This window comes from Mirounga leonina, unplaced genomic scaffold (genome assembly GCF_011800145.1).
Source record: "Mirounga leonina isolate KUSES-001 unplaced genomic scaffold, KU_Mleo_1.0 Mir_168, whole genome shotgun sequence".
Classification (NCBI taxonomy): domain Eukaryota; kingdom Metazoa; phylum Chordata; class Mammalia; order Carnivora; family Phocidae; genus Mirounga; species Mirounga leonina.
Window position 1 is genome coordinate 16,124,408 of NW_023270426.1, and position 20,901 is coordinate 16,145,308.

The 20,901-nt window shown below is 40.8% G+C and overlaps 1 protein-coding gene across 7 annotated transcripts in view; it reads left to right on the forward strand.

Annotated features, from left to right (window-relative positions):
• CDC42SE2 (CDC42 small effector 2) overlaps positions 1-20,593 on the forward strand; it is a 185,768-nt gene extending 165,175 nt beyond the window's left edge. For 6 of the 7 annotated variants that reach the window (XM_035014054.1, XM_035014056.1, XM_035014057.1 and 3 more), the window contains 3 exons: positions 13,854-13,955; positions 17,634-17,750; positions 18,170-20,593. In XM_035014054.1, the coding sequence (XP_034869945.1) occupies positions 13,854-13,955; positions 17,634-17,732 (201 nt within the window). In that variant the 3' untranslated portion in view covers positions 17,733-17,750; positions 18,170-20,593. Of the gene's footprint in view, positions 1-13,853; positions 13,956-17,633; positions 17,751-18,092 lie in introns of all 7 variants that reach the window. The other variant, XM_035014053.1, reaches the window with a different exon arrangement.
• Positions 20,594-20,901: the final 308 nt, after the last annotated feature.

A 20,901-nucleotide genomic window follows, 5' to 3' on the forward strand; every position in this document is an offset into this window, starting at 1 on the left:
CGAAAATCATGTATAACTTTTGACTCCCTTAAAACTTAACTGCTGATAGTCTACTGTTGATCAGAAGCCTTACTGATAACATAAACAGTTAACACATACTTTGTATGTTATATGTGTTATATACTGTATCTTTATAATAAAGTAAGAGAAAAGAAAATATTAATAAGAAAATCTTTAGGAAGAGAAAATACATTGATAGGACCATACTGTATTTATCGGACAATATCCATGTATAAGTGGACCTGCACAGTTGAAACCTCCTGTTAATCAAGGGTCAGCTGTATTGCAAAGTGATTACTTTTGCAAAGTGATTACCATAATAAGTCCAGCTAATATCCATCAGCTCACATTAGCCACAAATGTTTGTTTCTTATGATGAGAATTTTTAATATCTACTGTTTTAGCAACATTCAAATACACAATACAGTATCATTATGCTGTACACTAGATCATCTACCATGCTGCTGTATATTACATCTCCAGAACTTAATATCTTGTAACTGGAAGTTTGTACCTTTTTTTTTTTATTTTTAAGATTTTTTTTATTTATTCATTTGAGACACAGAGATAGAGAACATGAGTGGGGGGAGAAGCAGAGGGCGGGGGAGAAGCAGGCCCCCCGCTGAGCAGGGAGCCCGATGCGGGGCTCGATCCCAGAACGCTGGGATCATGACCTGATCCGAAGGCAGACGCTTAACCATCTGAGCCACCCAGGTGCCCCGGAAGTTTGTACCTTTTGACTACTTTTACCCATTTCCCCTACTCGCCCCCCCACCCCAGCCAGGTGCCTCTGAAAAACTGGTATGTTCTCGGTTTCTGTGAGTCTGGTCTTTTAAGATTGCACATATAAGTGAGATCATAAAGTATTTGTCTTTTTCTAACTTACTTCATTTAGCATAATGCCCTCTTCCCAGGTTCATCCATGTTGTGAATGGTAGGATTTCCTTCCTTTTTTAATGGCAGAGTAATATTCATGTGTATGCATAATACATTTTTGTATTCTGTCCATCCATCATCAGTGAATACTTAGGTTGTTTCCATGCCTCTTGGCTATTGTAAATGTACTGCAGTGAACATGAGGGCACATATCCTTTTGAGATAGTGATATTGTTTTCTGCAGATATATATGCCCAGAAGTAAAATTGCTGGATCACATGGTAGTTTTTATTTTTTTTAGGAACCTCTAAACTGTTTTCCATAGCAGCTACACCAGTTTACATTCTCACCAGTAGTGTGCAAGGGTTTCCTTTTCTCTCCATTCCTGCAAACATGTGCTATTTCTTGTCTTCTTGATGATAGACATTCTAATAGGCATGAGGTGATATCTTATTGTTTGAATTGCATTTCCCTGATGATTACTGATGTTGAGTACCTTCCTGTGTACCTGTTGGTCATCTATATGTCTTGTTTGGAAAAGTATCTGTTCAGATTCTCCACACAATTTTTAATCAGGTTGTTTGGGTTTTGGCTGCTAAGTTGTATGAGTTCTTTATGTATTTTGTATATGAGCCCCTTATATAAATAATTTGCAAATAATTTGTTTCATTCTGTGTAGGTTGCCATTTCATTTTGTTGATAGTTTCCTTTGCTGTGCAAAAGGTTTTTGGTTTTATGCAATCCCCCTTATTTTTGTTGTTTTTGCTTTTGGTGTCAAATGTAAAAAATTACTGCCAAGACCAATTTCCAAGAGCTTATCTCCTATGTTTTCCTCTAGGAGTTTTATGGTTTCAGGTCTTATGTTCAAGCCTTCAATTCATTTTGAGTTGAATTTTGGTTATGATATAAGCTAGGGGTCCAATTTTATTCTTTTGCATGTAGCTAGCTGTCTAGTTTTCCCAGCACTGTTAATTGAAGACCATGTTCTTTCCCTTTTCTATATTCTTGGCTCCTTTGATGTAAACGAATTTACCATATATGGGATTCGGATTACTTGGGGGCTCTCTTTTGTGTTCCATTCATGTTTGTATCTGTTTTTATGCCAGTACTGTGCTGTTTTGATTACTATAGCTTTGTAATATAGTGCAAAACCAGCAAGTGTGATGCCTCCAACTTTGTTCTTCTTTTTCATGATTGCTCTGACTGCTCAAGGTTCTCTTTTGGGTTCCATACAAACTTTAGATGCTTTGTCCTATTTATGAGAAAAATGCTACTGGAATTTTGATGGTGATTGTGTTGAATCTGGAGATTGCTTTGGATAATAGGAACTTAATATTTTTCTGATCCATGAACATGGGATATCTTACAAATTCGCTGATCCTCTTTTCCACTTGAGCTAGTTTCTTGTTGAACTCTGTTGAACTTTTCAGTTGTTATTTTATTCCTTAGCTTTGTGGTTTCTCTTTGGTATGCTCTTATATTTTCTCTTTTTTGAAATTGTTTCTCTTTTTATGTGTTGCTCTCCCGACCTTAGTGAGCATCTTTATCACCATTATTTTGAAATCACTTAGTGATTTCAGGGAAATCACTGATCTTCATTTCATTAAGGTATGTTTCTGGAGTTGTATCATGTTCTTTTGTTGGGAACATATTCTTCTCTTTTCTCATTTTTCCTTGACTTGCTATTGGTTTCTGTCCATTATATAAGAGCCACCTCTCCCAGTCATGATGGACTGGTCTTGTGTAGAAGTTGAAGTTTATCATTTCAGCCTGGCCCAAGTTCTTGGTTCTCTCTCAAACTTTGTGGTTATGTAACCTCTTTGTTAGTGGTTTCCTAGTCCTTGAGGATGTGCCAAGACCTTTCAGTGTCTTAAAGAGGAGGATCTTAGCACCTAGATGCAGCCTCAGTAGTAGCCAGATATTCAGACAGTAGCTTTTAAAGTATGCAAATAGGTCTCTTTCAGGGAAAGACTGGGAGATGGGAGTTTGTGTCTGCCTCCTCTCTGCTGAGCCAGAGGGTTTGGCTGGTTCAGAAGTGTTTCCTCCGTGTTGCTACAGTGATTATGCTTTTCTCTTTTTTATTTATTTACTTACTGTTTTAGTAAATAAAACCCAATGTGGGACTCAACCTGAAGACCCTGAGATCAAGAGCTCATGCTCTACTGACTGAGCCAGCCAGGCGGCCCTAGCCTCTTCTGTTTGATAAAAATTATTGATTAAAAAAAAAAATTGGTGGCATGGTTGTTGTAAAGTTGTTTATTTTTAGTGAGAAAAACTATTCAACCTAATGGCATTCTAAGTAATTAAAAAGAACAAAAATTGTAATATTTTATTCAGGGAGTATAACAGGTGAACAAGTGAGAGTATAAAGCATGGACTCGAGCAAAGTGAGAGTTTGCCAGAGGCACTGAGATTTGAAGGCAGTATTAAAACATCACATACTGCTATTCAAGGTATTAGCAATTGAGTTCTTGTGTTTAAAGTGCTTAGAAATGTGCGTGGCATGTAGTAAGATGTGTAAGTATTACCCATTATTCATTTTAAAATATGCAACTGTAAGTCTTTAGAGCCACTATTTCTAAACCATTGAGCCATCAGCATCACTTGGACTGTTGTTTAGACACGCAGATTCCTGGCCCTTCCCCAACCCTGCTGGATTTAAAATTCTTCAAGTAGAGCTCTGCCACCTGCGTTTTAACAAACGCTCCAAGAATTCTGATGTACACAGAGTTTGAGAACAACTGCTTTTGAGGTTCTGCCCGATATAAAACTAAAATAGTGATACCAGTTGAGCTCTATAGGATGCAGCATTATTGTGAGGCAGAGGGGAATTTTTTGCGCGGAAATTAAACTCCACTAGAATTTGCATCTTCCCCCCTCCCCACCCCCTGTTAAACATCTTCCATATAAAATAGGTCCTTAAAAAAATACTTGGTCTGGATACTGGGTAAGAACAGTAGGTTTTAGAGAACTGAGCTGACACTGTTTCTTTACAGGCCTATACTCATGCAGCAGTCATTTATCGTCTGATTTTTGTCAGGCACAGCTGTGGTCCTAAAAGAGTGCTTACTATGGTAGGAAAATCAAACTATACGTAGATTATAATGGTTTTTTAGGTGCTGTAATAGAAACATGAGCCTTGTTCTCTGAATGCTCAGATCAAGAAATAACCAGTGACCGCAACTTACAAGATTGAGTTCGAGCTGGGTCTTAAGGAGTGATGGCCAGTTGCTAAGTGGGAATAGGTTTGGGGTGAAGGCATTGGTTGACATTATTACTACTATGAAAGTCATTTTCATTTTTTGTGTAAGCGAAGACCCACTTTTCCTTTTCTACAAAGAATGTCAAATCCATTTTTATATTATAGCTTTTGTTACTCTGTTTTTTCTGTTATATGAACTGGTTGGACAGTTGGAGGCCCCTCAGAGGCACCTCATGTATCCAGGGAATCAATGTCAATAGTATCATAAAAAATAACTATTTGTTTTAGAAATGCCTGTTGCCTAGTTATACTGTCAATATTTCAAAAAAAAAAAATAATAACTTACTTCAGAGACTCCCAGAGTGTGTTTTTGGTGCCCTTAACACTTGAGTAACTTTTTTCATGGCACCTCTAGGCCAAGAGAAGTTCTTTACAGATTTGGTAACTAGTTTTGTGCAGACAATGCAATAAACATTTATGTCCTAACATCTTGGTTGACTTTAAAAATATAACAAATTAAAAGAAAAAATAAATTTTTATTTCATTCTGATATAATCACGATGACTTACAGGCTGTGTGCCTGTTAGGTATTACACAACTCCTCAAAGCATGGAATCAGAATGAAGACCACTACCCTCTTTTCTAGGTCCATGTTTTCTCTTGTACAGTGCTTGGATTCTTTTCACAGCAACTATGGGAAGCACTGCTTTGGAGAGATGTGCCATTAAAAAGAGTGGATGCTCTCATTGTAGCCAGAGTGGAGGGCAGCAAGAGCACCTGGATCTAGCAGTCTCAAACAGACCAGGCCTCACCATTTGCCGCTGACAAAATCCAAAGACAGATAGACTAGTGGTGCTAAAAGGAATTTATTTCAGTGAGTCCCAGCACCGGGAAGACAGTGGACTAACATCTCAGAGACTATCCAGAGAGCCGAAAATGCCTCCAGGTTTATATAGGGAAAATGTGGGACAGAGGTTGTTGAGTGCGTGCAGGTGGGCAGTGAAGGTCAAGTTGATCATTGTCTTGGAGTCAGTCACACGGGTCTTGCCGGCTCAGTCCTTGCTTCAGGGAGTAGTTTCGGTTCCGCAGAGTCTTTTGCTTGAGTTAAGAGATAAGCTGGAAAGAAGAACTTAATCAGTTAGAAAGTACACACTGAAGACACAGTGGATGTAGCTGAAGTTCTCTTTCATAATGTTGAAATTTTGAATTCTCTTGATTTACTAGTTCATACAGTATCCTACATAAGTTGAGTATCATTGTTTTTCCCTCAAATTGAAAATACTGTGTGGGGCCCTTGGGTATTTGCTGGGAATCATGGGTTTATTTGATAAAATACATAGGTGGGGATATGCTTTGTCTAGGTCACCAAGTTAAGTCACCTTTCTTTTTCAGTTCTTCATTTACTTAGGCTGCCTTGGTGTAAGTGATGCTGTCTTACAGCCTGAAGGTACCAGCTCTTTTTGCTGTTCCAAATGGCAGGCACATTCATTTTTTTTTTTTTTTAAGTTTACTGTTTTTTAGTAATCTTGACACTGAATGTGTGGCTCAAAACTCATGACCCCAAGATCAAGTCACATGCTCTTTGAGCCAGCCAGGCACCCTGGCACATTCATTTTCTACTCACTGTGTCCATTTCTAGAAGTACCTACATGTGCTTTTACCTAAAGCCTCCTGTTACCCTCTGGGACCTGGCCCTAAATTGCTCTGGAGTGTCCTGTGTTTGAACACTAACTTGCCCAGACAGTAGTCCTAGAGGAAGTTTTAACTTTTAAGTTAAGTGATTTAAGTGATCACTTAGGTGATTAAGTAATCACTATTTTTCTAGAAGCTCTACTTAGTTAATATTCAAGAAATCTGAGGAAGTTGGAGAATTTATTTTGGCGGGGAGCATTTATATTGCTGCAGAAATGTGTTTGAAAAATTATGCCTTAAAAACATGAATTGTTGAGGTGCCTGGGTGGCTCATTCGGTTAAGTGTCCAACTCTTGGTATCAGCTCAGGTCTTGATCTCAGGATCATGAGTTCAAGCACTGTGTTGGGCTGCACACTATTACTATTACTTCATAAATTTATTCATTCATAAAAAGTTTATTGATAAATTGCTGTGCGCCTTGTAGGGTGCTGGCCCTTGTGGATTCACATTTTATGTGGCTGCCTGTGTAGGAGCACATCTACCATCCAGGGGACAGTTTAAATTCAGCGTGAGATGTCAGTTTTACTTTGGTAGGTGAACATGCAGTCCGGGAATACTGAGGGGGAGTAACCCCAGATTCGAGGGTATAGAGGAGGCAGGCCTGAGTTAGTGAAATTAAAGAGCAGTAGGAAAGATTCTTCCAGGCAGAGTTCTGGAAGAGCACAGTGTATGTAGGGAACTTGAAATAGCAGATGAAAGCTTAGACTGCTTGAAGGAATGTAGTTAAAGATGAAGTTGGCGAGAGAGACAGAATTTCCATAGGCTCTGGAGTTTTGAATTTATCCTGGAAGTTTTGGGAAGCCACTGAGTGATTTGAAATGGGTGAGTAACACAGTCGGTTTTGTACTTGAGAAAGGTACGTCTAGATTCAGGGTGAAGCATACTGGAAGGAGAAAGGAGGTTGGAAGCAAATAAGTGAGGGGCTCCTGCAGAGATGCAGGTGAGAGGCTTAGGGGCCTGAAATAAGGCTGTGACACTAATGTGGGGCCCGGGAGAGGAAATGGGCTGACTCCACAGCATGTTTTGCTAATTGGATGTGATCATGTGTGAGGGAGAAGGAGCAGTGAGTGAGGGACAGCCCTCCAACCTGGCTGGAAATACTGGCAGAAATGTTGTTTACCAAACAGGGACTGGAGAGGAGGAATGGGCTTCACGAAAGTTATGTGTTCAGTGTTGGACTCGGGAAGCTTGCATGTCCTCTGGATTTGTCAGTAAGCAGTTGAATGTATAGTCTCCAGCCCAGAAAAGTAGAAATAGTACAAAGATGGAAGTAGTAGACAGGAGAGAGAAGTGAGAAACCAGAGAAGAGGGATCTGTTCGAAGAATCTCAGAGTAATCCTTTCTCTAAATTGTACGTTCCAGAGTTGGGTTGTTTGTTTTTTAAAGATTTATTTATTTGCGAGAGAGAGAGAGCATGTGCACGTGGGGAAGGACAGAGGTGAAGAATCTCAAGCACACTCCCCGCTGAGCTCGCCGAGCCCGCCACGGGGCTCGATCTCATGACCTGAGCCGAAATCAAGAGTCCCGACGTCTAACAGACTGAGCCACTCAGGCGCCATTCCAGGTTTTGGAAATAAATATTTGACTAGTAATTTTAAGGTTCCACGACAGATGCCTAGATTGATATCATTTCGGCACAGCATCCATTCTCCCTCCTCTCTTGTATAGGAGCCACAGTGATCCCTGGTTAGGTCTGTGCTGCTTGTCAGAGGGTGCTGGCCTTCAGCAGTGATTGGGCTCAAGAGTTTGGCTCAAGGAAGACATTCTCTGGATGAGAGGGGTTGGTTCAAGACAGGGCTTAGAACCCAGATGCCAGGGGAAGTTTTGTGAAGACCTCAGGGGAAATTTGCCTTGTTTTTAGTAAAGTGCTATTTTTCTCTGTGTTTAAACACAGATGGAAGGCCTTAGGTTTGCTGCAGCTCTGTTGCTACCAGCCTGAGACTGAACCTGACAGGAGGGCAGAGCTGAGAAAAGTGTAGAGAAATCTTGTGGAAGCTCTGAGTACACTGGACACCTTGCCCCTGGGCCTTACTGCTTAAGCCATTTTTGTTTTTCAGTTGTAATTTTATTTTCAGAGAAGAAACCTGTGATGGGAAAGCATGAATGATGCATATGAATGGCACAAACTAAATTGATGCTGTAGCTGCTAGCCAAGTATTATATGGTAGCTCTGCAGTGTAGTTTTCAAAAACTTAAAATATATCTCCTAATACATTTGGGAGGAAGGCAGGAAGTAGAGAGGGAATGATTTTAGAATTGTATCAGAAGGAATAAGGACAAAACTCCGTTCTGGTAGAAATCAGAGAGAAATTGTTTGATTATTCATTCTCGTGTCACACAGTTTTTACTAGTAAGCAACACTTATTAGGTTTTTGTGTAAAGTTGTAAGAGTAGGAGAACACTCAAATCTTGAAAAACTTATTAGGAAAATTACCAAATATACACAGAAATAGAGGGAAGAGAACCCTCCCCCTCCCATGTATGTAGCACCCAGCTTCAGAGGTTGTCAGTGGGGGGCATCCTGTTGTACCTGTGACCCCCCTCCCCCCAGTTGGAGAATCTAAAGCAAAATCTGGACATCACATTTCATCCCAAAATACTTCATTATGGGGCACCTGGCAAGCTCTGTTGGTGACTCTTGATTTCCGAGTCATGAGTTCGAGCCTCTTGTTGGGTATAGAGATTACTTAAAAATGAAATCTAAAAAAAACTATTTCAGTATGTATCTCTAAGATTAAACTGCTCTAATAAGAGGGATCATTGACATTGAGTAAATGTGAAGAGACATTTTCCCTCGTCTCCTTGCTAACAAAACTATAATCCTTGACCTTATGCAGAATAACAGTATTTCAAGGATGGCGAGAATTATTCAGAAGGTTGACATTCTTAATAGAGTACCCTATAAAGAATAAAGTATGTTTCCAGGAAAAACGATGACTGCTACTGACAAGTTAATACGCATAAGAGCGAGTGCGCCATTTCCTGTTTTTCTTTGCAGAGGCCCAACTCTGGAATTCCCCTTGTTTGCCCATGATGTAAATCTTATCTCTGTCTTGTATTCTTAATACAGCACACCACAGAAGTGTCCTATTCTTTAAGTGTCCGTAGTGACTGAAAAATAGTACACTTTTGTATTTTCAAATAGGTAATTATTAGCATCTAGGTTAAGAATGTTATAATACAAACGCAGAGAACATCTCATCCTCTGTCTGGATCTGTCCCTCCTACCCTCCCTGGAACATTACCGTGTTGATGATTATTTTTCTCTACTTTTAGACTTTTTCACTGGATCTTATCAGAAATTAAGCTTAAATCAAGTCTTTCTCATCTTAAAGGGAAAAATTCAGTCCTCTTTTCCTCTTCTTTCAGCTCAGCCCATTCTTTCTTGACCCTGTCCAGACGGCCAGACTGTGTCCAGTTGTTTGTGTTCGATACTCCATTTCCCGCCTCTTGCACGCTCGTCTGGCCCCTCAGAAGTCCTCCACTCTTTCCCCTCCACAGGCACTCCTTTGGTCTTTATCTGACCTCTCACTCGCTTTCAACTGTGTTTGCCTAACCCCTCCAGGCATTTTCTTTTTAGCCTCCTTTGATGGCTTATTTTTCTCCACCCCACGTTAGGGTTCCTCTGTGCACTTTCCTTCTTTATTGTGCTGGTGAGACTTGATTTCTTTTGTCTAGTTTAGCCTCTGTCAGAATCCTACATCCATGTATCCAGCTGGCCCTCTTGATAATTTCACTTGGATGTCTCAGACGTAACTCAAGCTCAGTGCATCCTGAACTCTTTCATCTTCTTCCTAAAGCCTGGCTCCTCTTCCAGTGTTACCTGCCGCAGTGAATTGTGTACATTCCTCTCAGATGGGAAATCTGTGCATTTTCTTAACTTCTACTGCTCCCTTACTTCTCACATCCAGGCAACAACCAGATGCTATTGATTTGACCCACTGAATTAAATCAACCTAGTTCTTTCCACCTCAGCGCCTGTAGTTGAATCCAAGTAATCTCTTTCCACCAGCGTTGCTGTAATGGCCTGTTTGGCTCCTCCAGCCCGCGTGCAAGCTGTAGCTGTTGTGGACTGGCCTGGACGAGCCTCTAAAACCAGCCTGTCACAGGGCGCCTGGGGCTCAGTCGTTAAGCGTCTGCCTTCTGCTGGGGTCCTGGGATTGAGTCCCGCATCAGGCTCCCTGCTCAGCGGGGAGTCTGCTTCTGCCTCTGCCCCTGTTCGTTTTCTTTCTCTCTCAAATCTTTAAAATACAAAACAAAACAAACCAAAGGAACAACCTGTCTTGTCATTAGGGAAGGGGAAGGACTGAAAGCTTCAACCTCTGTACCTTAAATCAATGTCAGGTTAATAGCATGAAGAAACCTTACAAGGTGAAAGGGGAAAGCCTGACTCCCAGCTCAGTAAAGTTGAAGTTAAAATGTATTCACTGTTCTCAGATTTGCCCTTCAGTATGAGAGTAGTCTCTGTGGAACATCCTTCCTCGGTATTCAGAATGTTTGTTATAGTCTTTGATTTTGATTAACAACCTGATCCATTCATGAGTTCCTTTCAAGAAACGTTTCTGGGGAGTTGGGTGGTGGCCTGAGTGCCCCATGGTGATTCCTCATCCCCAACATCTTCCTTCAGTAATTCAGTTGTTAGAATAAATCACTTAATGTGGAGATGTGGGCCAAGTGTAGCCTTTTGCTAAGCCCTGAACACACCCGTCCAGAGGAAGTTACAAAGATAGAACTTGAGAAGTTGCTCCTATGTGTTCACAGGGCAAGGGATGGTCAAGACTCCCAGTGTCGTGGAATAGATCTTACTCTCTGAAATGTGCCCATCCCTTAACCTGTTTGAGGGGGCCCTTCTGGCTGAGCCATGTGGCACCCTCTGCCACCAGGACCTGTTGACGAGGCCTGAGAAGGAAAGGTCTTCAGGCCCATAGATGCCATCATCCCCTGGAATGTCACTGCTACCCTTTTTCTTCAACGAAGGAGCCATCCACCCTTTCCTGCTGTGTGGAGGGTGCCAAGAAGCTAGAAGTCTTTCTGTTTAACTGTCAGTCAAGGGGCTTACTGGGGAAGAAACCCCAACAATTTGTCCAGCCCAGGTATTGAGTAAATTCTTATCTTTTGATGGTGAAGATACATTTGGATGTGCCTGGACACACAGCTTTCTAACAAAGCAGATTCAATGGAATGTAACAGTATAGCCAAGAAGAAAAAAAGGCACAAAACTGCTGTTAGCATCTTCTTTCCTTACCTTAATCCTAGAAAAGAGAAGGTAGCTTTGCTTCTTACAGTTCATTTATGCTGTGTTATCCTAGAAGAGAATAGTATGAAGGGAAGTATGTTGAATGGACTGGGTAGAAATAGGTAAACTGAGTCTGGGGGAACCAGGGCATTGCTGGTATGGGTGTCCCCAGTCAAAGGATGTTGTGGGTGTCGAGTCTGTGCTGAGGGGCATGGAGTCTGTTTGAGGTACCTTTAGAGCACCTGAAGTAAAAACATAGAAGATAGCAAGAAATCCATGCCTTGTGCTGACAAATAGAAAAATCGAAAAACAGACAGAGGTTCTGGATCGTCTTACTGACACCTTCTTAACCTGAAATTTTTCTGTAATTGGGGAGCAAGGCCCCAAACAAATGATTGAATATCTTTTTTTTTAAGATTTATTTATTTGACAGAGACACAGCGAGAGAGGGAACACAAGCAGGGGGAGTGGGAGAGGGAGAAGCAGGCTCCCCGCAGAGCAGGGAGCCCGATGCGGGGCTCGATCCCAGGACCCTGCGATCAGGACCTGAGCCGAAGGCAGACGCTTAACGACTGAGCCACCCAGGTGCCCCCGAATGATTGAATTTCTTTCTTTCTTTTTTTTTTTTAAGATTTTATTTATTTATTTGAGAGAGAGCACATGAGAGGGGGGAGGGTCAGAGGGAGAAGCAGACTCCCCGCCGAGCAGGGAGCCCGATGCGGGACTCGATCCAGGGACTCCAGGATCGTGACCTGAGCCGAAGGCAGTCGCTTAACCAGCTGAGCCACCCAGGCGCCCGAATTTCTTATCAACCCTTGAAAAAGGGGCTTCAAGTAGATGAATGAGAGTGTTTTGCTGTTCAGTGTTACAGACTGTAATTCATATGGTCAAGCATTTTGAGAGGGAAAATGAAAACCTGTAATACAAATTCTCCAAGAGATGAAAAAATACTGTGGTGATGTCATTTCATAACAGAGCTTCTGAAAAAAATAACTGTAATTGAAAAATAGTATGTAGCTACCACTGAAAAAATAACTGTTCTAGAGCTGGGGTCTCCAAACTACTGCCTGTGGGTCTCATCTAGCCTGCTCCCTGTCTCCATGAGTAAGTGCTCACCGGAGCGGAACTACCTTTTGTTCATGCATTTGTCTGTAGCGGCTTTTGTGCCCCAAGGACTACAGTGGAGTTGAAGCTACGACACACGGAATAGCCTATTTACTGTCTTGGTCTGTAAGAAAAAAATCTGTGGATTCCTGAAGAAGATCAAGTAAAGTTAGTTTTCAATATAGCAAAACTATAAAGAGAAATAAAAATATTGGATAAAGATACCAGAAAATTGGAAGAGTATACACACATACACAAATACAATCCACTGTTCATCTAACAGTGAAACAGAAATTGCAGAAAGAAACACAGGCAGCATTATAAAAACATAATAGAAGAAAACTTCTCCAAGATACAGTAAAATCTGTGTTCAGATAGATGCACTGAATGGAGAAACCAACGAACTTGGAGATGGCCCACTGTCTGTCGTTGGACTGTGAGGATGAACATAAATATTTCTAAGGAGAAACTCGGGCTTCTTTTGGAATCCTGAATGGCAGCTGTAAAAGCTAGAGGACAGTAAAACAATGTATGTTGGCTTCTGAAATTAATGTATGAACTCTCCATTTTGGTGGCTTTGTAGAAAATTGTGTTTTAATCCTGAGGTGCTGTCACTTGGGTCTGTCTTGGTAAATTTAGGATTTATCAGGATTATACCAGCATTTCAGTAGCGGTAGACACAGAGTATATTGTTCAAAGGGAAGTAAAGGGGGAGAAGCAGCCCTGGTGTTAGGACACGAAGCCAGCAATGCAGTGTTCCCTCTCAGCTAGCTCACAGTATCTGAGGGGTCATGGAAAACGTGGGACTGATTGAAGATAACCTTTGTCTCTGGAAGGATCTCATGATCAGTGAAACAGCAGGGTAAGGAACTCCCTCTGATGAGGTGAATGGGCATATTGGTGAGGCAAGGATTACAGCTGGTAGCAGAAGTACTCTGTACCCTGTAAGAGGTGGTTGTCAGAAATTAGGAGGGGTCACTAAGCCCCAGCTTAGTAGACTGAGTTTGGATAGGGTTTCATGCCCAGCCAGCTCAGACCAGAGAAGAGTGAATGGATTGGGACCACATTTCCTCCAAACAGAGCAGCCAATTCATTCTAGGGTGGAATGGTTGTGGGGGTGTAATCTAAGTAAAAACCATCAAAATGTCAGGTGGTTTTTTTTTTAAGATTTTATTTATTTATTTGACAGAGAGACAGCTAGAGAGGGAACATAAGCAGGGGTTGAGGGGCTGAGGGAGAGGGAGAAGCAGACGCCCCACTGACCAGAGCCGAAGGCAGACGCTTAAAACCAACTGAGCCACCCAGGTGCCCCTAATGTCAGTTTGTTAATGATGAAACCTAGAAAGTGATGTTAACATCAGGAGTGTTGTACTCAAATCACACTATATTCTTTGCTAACGAAAAGGGTCACTGGTGATAATTTTACAGTTGCCTTATTTTTTTTTAAACAATAAAACCTAAATAGTTATTATACAAATAAGTCAATAGCCAAAGCTAGGCCAAGTAATGTATTTTCAGTTCTAAATAATAACCTATTGTTTTGCTTTACCAATCATTTTGTGGGTGTGTGTGCATATCTCTCTCTTGAGGTAATCCTGATAGTCCCAAGATGTCGGGATCTTGATGTCCTGGGGAAATTGTATTATGGTCATTAAAATCATTCATCCATGGTAAATAAATCCAACAGAGTAAGTATGTTGCTTATAAAATCATTTCTCAACACATTCTTCCCTGTATTTTAGAAAAGGCGCCGGCGGATTGACCGAAGTATGATTGGAGAGCCAACAAATTTTGTGCACACGGCTCATGTAGGATCGGGAGACCTATTCAGTGGAATGAATTCAGTAAGTGTATTGGTGGAAGATGCAGATGGGGTCTTGGGGCATAGACCTATGTCACCTGTATGACAGGTACATACATTCTTAAAGATTATACAGTGCTCAGTGAATTTGTAGACACTGAATATAAATACATAACATGAACATAGAAGAAAATGAGCAATGAAAAATTATTCTCTCCTCTGATTTGCTAAACTATGTGTATATTTCTACCTTTCTCCTGAAAAAATACTTAAAAGGTATTGAGTTTAGAATGATAGCTAATAGCCCTTTGGCTCTCCTGTCTCCTTGCAAAGGGATGTGGATGTCAGCCTGTTAGTAATATTTCTTTTTTCTTAAATTCATGAAGTTGCCTTCTGCAAACATATTTATTGCATTTACCTTATAAAAGACTAGCCTTATTAGAATGTTTGTGATTTATTCATAACTAATGTAAATACTTGTGTACATTTGCTCTTTTGTAGAGATTTCAGTGAATTTCAAAACACTTTAGATTTACTCACTTGAACTCGTTTACTCCTCAATTTTCATCTAACAAAACAGTGCGCTATAACAGAAGCAGTGCCAAGTGAGTGTGTCAGGGCTCTGCCTCGTTTTTGCCCTGAAGTTACTACTTTTTTTTTTTTTTTTTTTTACTTTTCACAAAGTATCGCGAGCCTCTTTCCCCCAAATTTAAAGTAAACAGATGTGTCTAAATGATCTCTAAAGTGCTTAGAACCAGAAAGTCAGTAAGGCTTTTATAAATACAGAATTATCCATTGTATACTTATTTACTAGACAGAATTAACAAAAGACTTAACAAGAGAGCGGAGACTTTTAAAATAGGTAGATGGATATCCTGGATACGGCAAAGAAGTTTGTCACATCAGTTACTAGGTAAGCAAAGGAATAACATGTGTAGCTTCCTGAGAGGAAACTGCTTGTTTGCTTTAAATCTGTAGGAAAAGTACTTTGTTTTGTTCCACTGCTTTTGTGGAAATGTCGGAGGTGTCAGGTTGCTGTCAAAATACAATTCAGTAGCTTTGTTTCCTGATCAGCATGAAATGAAAAGACCAAATGAGAACCTAGGACTTTTGTCAACAGGGTTATCACAATACATGCAAGTAGAGCGAATGGCTTCAGATTTATTTTATGTGATGAATTTTCCCCACTTGACGTTTTTTAAAACTCCAGAATGAATTAAATCTTTAGTTCATGGTATTTAACCTTTTAAATACTGTTTACGTACGTTTCGGGATTTCTTTTAAAAGTCCTCTTTGGCGTTTTGTCTGCACTAGGAGCCCCTCATGGATGTAGGGGACTCTCATTGCCATCAGTTGAGCTGGGACTGGAGGAGGACGGTCTCTGGCAGGGCATCCGTGTGCGCCGCCAGCTGAGAGCTGGATCCAGACAGGCCCTCCGCTGTTAGTCTACCTGCCGAGTCCAGGCAGCCTGCTCTGCTTACAGAGTAGGTGTTTTTATGAAGTGTTTGAGCTCATTGGAACCCAGTGTGTCTCCCAGAGGTTTCCTGTTTGTGCGGTGAGGCTCAGTCTCTGACTCCCACATGTCCCCGGGTTGCTGCTTGAGGCACTTGCGTTAGGTTCAGTGGGTTCAGTGTTACGTAATCCCCACGTTCCCTGCAAGTTACGTTAGTGGAGAGATGTTACTGGTATGAGCCTGATTTGGTGAGAGAACTCTTCTGTGCAGTAACAGTGCTGCACAGAGTGAGACAAAACCTGAATGCTGTTTATCCACAGAAATAGCTTGCCTTAAGTTAGTCTGTCCTAAGAACCGAGCCCCATGTATGAGGTGCCTGGCTCGACGCAGGTGGGACAGCCTTGCCACACTGGATTCCTGAACGGGCAGATGACTTGGGAGTTTCTCTTTTCCTGTAAACACACTCTTCTTCCCAAGATTACCTTTCATAAATTAACTCCTTATTAGAAAAGAATCCCATGACGCTTTTAATAAGAGTCTTATTGTGTTAAGATATAATATATACACAGTCAAAAGTAATCCATTAGAAAATCCAAATTCTATAGTTTGAAATTGAACAATTGACTTTTAGAGGAAAACCAGTTTTTTTCTTGCTTAGAATCAGCATGACATTATGAATGCACTATGTAAAAACACAAAAATGTTACTTTTTATAAATAGCCCTGATATATCTAGAAAAGGTAACATGTTAGGTGGGAAATTTTTTGGTATCTGGGTAAAATCAAGTTTGTGCCAGAAAACAGGTTACTTGAACAGAAAATGAATTTGCACTGATAGCTTATGCTTGTAGCCTTCTCAGACGAGCAAGGTTGCTGAAAATAAATAGGCCTATAGATTTCAGGTGTTTTTTTAATACTTTTAACTGAAGTAGTCACTTGAGTAATGTGAGTATAGATAAGGCCATAACACGTGTGATATCACTAGAGTGAGATGTTGTCAGTGAAACCCTTCTGGATCTAAAGAAGCTATGCATTTTATATTTTGCTTTTCTATTAGAATATATTTAAACCTACCTTGCTCAGAAAATAGGCAAATCTTACCTGCTTTGCTTAAACATACTGACTCAGGATCACCATTGAAAACACCCCACACGTCATGTTTTCTATCAAGTGCTCAGTAAGTATTTAAGTGGATTAATTAGTGGATGTTGTTGCCAGCCCCTGCCCCCAGGGAACCATGGACAGCTGAGGGACCCGTCGAGCAGATCGGCCCTGCTCTGACTGACACTGTTAGGTCAGCACCTCCAGCTCCACCTCACGGCCCCGTTCTCTAGCATTCTAGCCTGATTCTCTCCTTCCCTACTCACAGTCTGCTTCTAGCTGGTATGAACCAAGATTGGAATAATGTTGGTCCACTAAGGGCACTTCTCAGCTTGCCAGTAAGCTTTGTTTCCACCAAGTAAGAGAAGAACCTTACAGCCCATCAGAAAATAGCCCTGTTCGGTGGGGAGGAGAGATGATCACGTTAACTCTTTTACAGATCTTTAGAGAGGATAAATACTTAACCCAGAGTTACAATGACTCAGTGAATAAATTTGGACTACCCTCCAAGTTTTTTGATTCTTTAAGGTGGTATCAGGTATGTAAATTTTATCACGTGGGACTTTAAAAATTTACCTCTGGCTGGTCCAATTTCATTTGTATTTATTTTTGTTTGATTCTAAGTAATTGAGGTGATCATCTATGTGAGGTGTCTGTAAATTAAGAACGAGTTGATCTGTATACTTCTGTTTTTGAAATGTTACCAAGTACATTGTGAATTACAAAACAGGTATTTTGTCGCTGCTAAGTGGGGAGAGGGAGTTGAGGGCTGAAAAGTGTTTTTAGTAGCCTCACCATTTTCCCTAAGGGCGATCAGAAATTTAAGTCTATAGGGGCACCTGGGTGGCTCAGTTGGTTAAGTGACTGCCTTCGGCTCAGGTCATGATCCTAGAGTCCCGGGATCGAGTCCCGCATCGGGCTCCCTGCTCGTCAGGGAGTCTGCTTCTCCCTCTGACCCGCCTCCCTCTCATGCTCTCTGTCTCTCATTCTCTCTCTCTCAAATAAATAAATAAAATCTTTAAAAAAAAAAAAATTTAAGTCTATAAAAATAGAATTTTTTTCTATAGAAAGTATCCTTCTCAAAACTGCTTAGCTAAAAACATTGAGGGCCAGAATCAGTTGCCTTGTCCCTGGTTCTTGACTTGGTTCTGTTTTTGTCTTATTTTAGGTTAGCTCCATTCAGAATCAGATGCAGTCCAAGGGGGGCTACGGGGGTGGGGTGTCTGCCGGCCTGCAGATGCAGCTTGTGGATACGAAGGCTGGATAGCCCCAAGTCCTGTCTCCCGTGAGTACCTGGGTCATACACCGGAAAAGGCAAACATTTTACCCTGCTAAGTGTTCCAGGGGATGGTTGTAGGCAGTTTGAATAGTAGTTTTCGGTTGCTCTTTTCCTTACGAAGAACACTTATAAGTGCTATAAGACAACCATGTGGGGAGGCGGCTTTCATTCTTTAAACATGAATGAAATTACTATTTTGAATCTTGGTACTTTGGGGGAATGTCGTGTGTAGTGAAGTACCTTTATGTTTTTTAGACTGCATTATTGCTAAATCTTTGATGATAAACTTTACAAATTAAGACAACTTAAAGTGTAAAAATAATTTGGATTTTTCTTTTGGTTTTATAGGTCATTGTGAATTTGTGTTTTCTCTTTTCACTCTTCTTTAATTTGTTGTTGTTGATTCCTTTTCAAATACAAAAAAGAAGTGTGATGGCATCTTGTTCACCCTGTTGTGATTCCTCCAGTGAGACGTTCTTGTTCTGCTCTGAAGAAGCTGTCGTCAGATGAACCCTGCATTTCCTTGGGCTGGCATGCATGCCTTTGGACTCACGGACTTTGGATCGTGGCTTCATTTTTATCGATTATGGATCTGATCTTAGCATGGTCTTTGTTGTGAATGCTAGCACTATTTTGCATTTTTCTCCCATTTTAAACGTTTCTATTTCCATCTCCAGCCCTCTGCCTTATGAGTTTGTTGGTAAGGTAGGACCTGCTTTTGTTAATTTGTCACTGTTTCTGTATATTTTGGAAGGTAGGACATCCACAAGCACAATGATCATTTTTATTCGTTTGAGACTTGAGCAGAATCGGTATCTGCATGCTTTATGGAGTCGCTTCATCTGGGAGGCCAGGAATGAGTGTTTCCTTGCTGCCGTTAGAGAGGGATTAGCTGTGGCACCACGTCACGTCAGTTTCACACAAAGGTAACCTGTAGCTTCTTTTAGAACTAAAATCTGGCATTCATAAGGTGTTCATTTGGTTGTGAATGTTCAATATATTTATTTTGAGAGTGAGGACCTGTATTTGTGAACAGGTGTGGTTGTGTATCGGAGTGTTGTGGTGATGCCTTCATCCAGTCTCACTGTGTACTCATTCTGTTTTGACTTGTTATTTTAATATGATGGGATCCATGTGTTTCCACTAACTGTTAACTCCTGGCCAGTACCACTAACTGCAGTCATTGGCCTTTCCACATTCAGACCTGTTTTGGGGCAGTGGAAGTTAACCCAGAGCAATATAATGACTTGATTTGTTAGGACATTGGTGAGAAACCATTGCTCAGGCTCCAAAATGTTTATTCTTCATAAATTATGTGTATTTCAGAAGTACTTTCTCTTCTCTGTGAGGGCAGGGTTTCTCATTAAAATGTTTAAATCCTAACTACATTTAGTAGGATTAATATTTTATGCAGCAAATGGGACTTAGGTGAAAATGTAGACAGCTAAGAAATTAGGTGAGTAATTGTTTTCTTCGCATCTTAGTCCCAGGTTCTTACGAACCAGGTAACTGGATAAATAGCTTACAGAGGGAAAGCAGTGCTTCTGAATAGAACTGACTCAAGGCAGTGGGGCGCTGGATTCCTCAGTGCTTGTGTGTCTGCAGTTGGTGGCTTCATAGGTGTCAGTCCCAGGGAGAATCTGTCGAGGAAATATTCATGCTTAGTAATTTAAAAACAGGCAGTTTGCAGTTTAATTTACTGTGTGGATACAGCGTTCTGGGATTTGCTGAGGACCCGTGGTGTTCTTCTCAGCCAGAGTCTGTGTCCTGCCACAGACTACAAGAGAGATTGGATTTCCTGGGCCTTGTCCATAGTGATGCCCTTTAGTCTCTTTTGACTTTTAAAATTAGTGGAACTTTTATCCTTGTCCTGTAACTCCTGGATTCACAATACAGAGAGCCCTGCTCCTTTCTCTTGAACTCATGATTTTGATATCTTCTGTGTGGACCAAATACTCCAGTGAGTACTGGAGCGTACCTCCATGGTAAGAGCAGATAACTGACCTACACTAGCCACACTGTGTGCAAGAACATATGCCAAGGAAGGTGCCAATAAATGCAAGAAATGACAAAAGATTTTAATATATTAACCTTGGGCACACATTTTTTAGGGAGGCTTTTGAAGAGTGTGAAGGGTGGCAGCTTCCCCACATCATCTGCGGGATTGTAACTCTTGGGCCATGTGTCTCATTTTAAAATTGAATCTAAATAAACAGGATTGACTGTTAGTACTTTGCTGAAATACATGCTAACATTTAGCACGGGAAACCGAATGAAGGTTTAACCAGTGCCCTGGATTCTGTTAATTATCTGCATTCTATAAAAGAGGTGCTTTCCCATGATGTAGGCCAGGCATGAAGTGGGTGCCAAGAAGAAAGGTTCACTATAGTGATTGGGTTCAGCATTTCCAGTGCAGCATTATCGCCTTTAAAGAAAGATACTAGCTTTCACTTTTGTTATTAAATTATAGCAGTTTCATTATAGAGAGCAAGTTTGCCTTGATTTTGTTTAAAATGACTTCTGCTCAGCACCCAGAAGATAAAATTGACATATTTTTATAATATAAGCATACTTTTTTTTGTACATTGTGTTCATTCAGTGTTGGCTTGTAGATATTAAAAGAAAGTATTGATTTTGATTGAATAAATGTTTTCTTTCCATCCTGGTTTGGTTTTTCCTTTCTTAGTGCCTTTCAACTAGAATTCACTAATTCACTTAGAGCATGTTTTTAAGCATTCCTGTATTTTTAGTTAAGATTACTCTCCTGCACAAACCATCACTTTTTAAAAGCCGTGAACTACCGTATTGGGCAGTTATGGACCATTTCCAACATGATAAGTTTGGGTTGTCACAACTTGAGGAAAAGGGGACTGCTGACCTGTGGTGCAGATGGTTAGCACTCCCCAGACGTCATAGTGCCACAGTTGAGAAACCCTGGCTTAGGAGAAAGAATATGTATATACTCACCAAATACATCCAGTTAGAAAGTCCTTAGTGCGTGGGACCTCGTGCATAGGTCTGTTAGGTTTGGCTGTATCATGAAATGTGCCAAGTAAGGTTGGGTCTAAGGTAGAAAAGCCAATGACAAAAATAGTAATAAATACTTCAAGAAATTTTCATAACTTTGTCCTCATTTCATGGCCTAAGACTCTGAGGT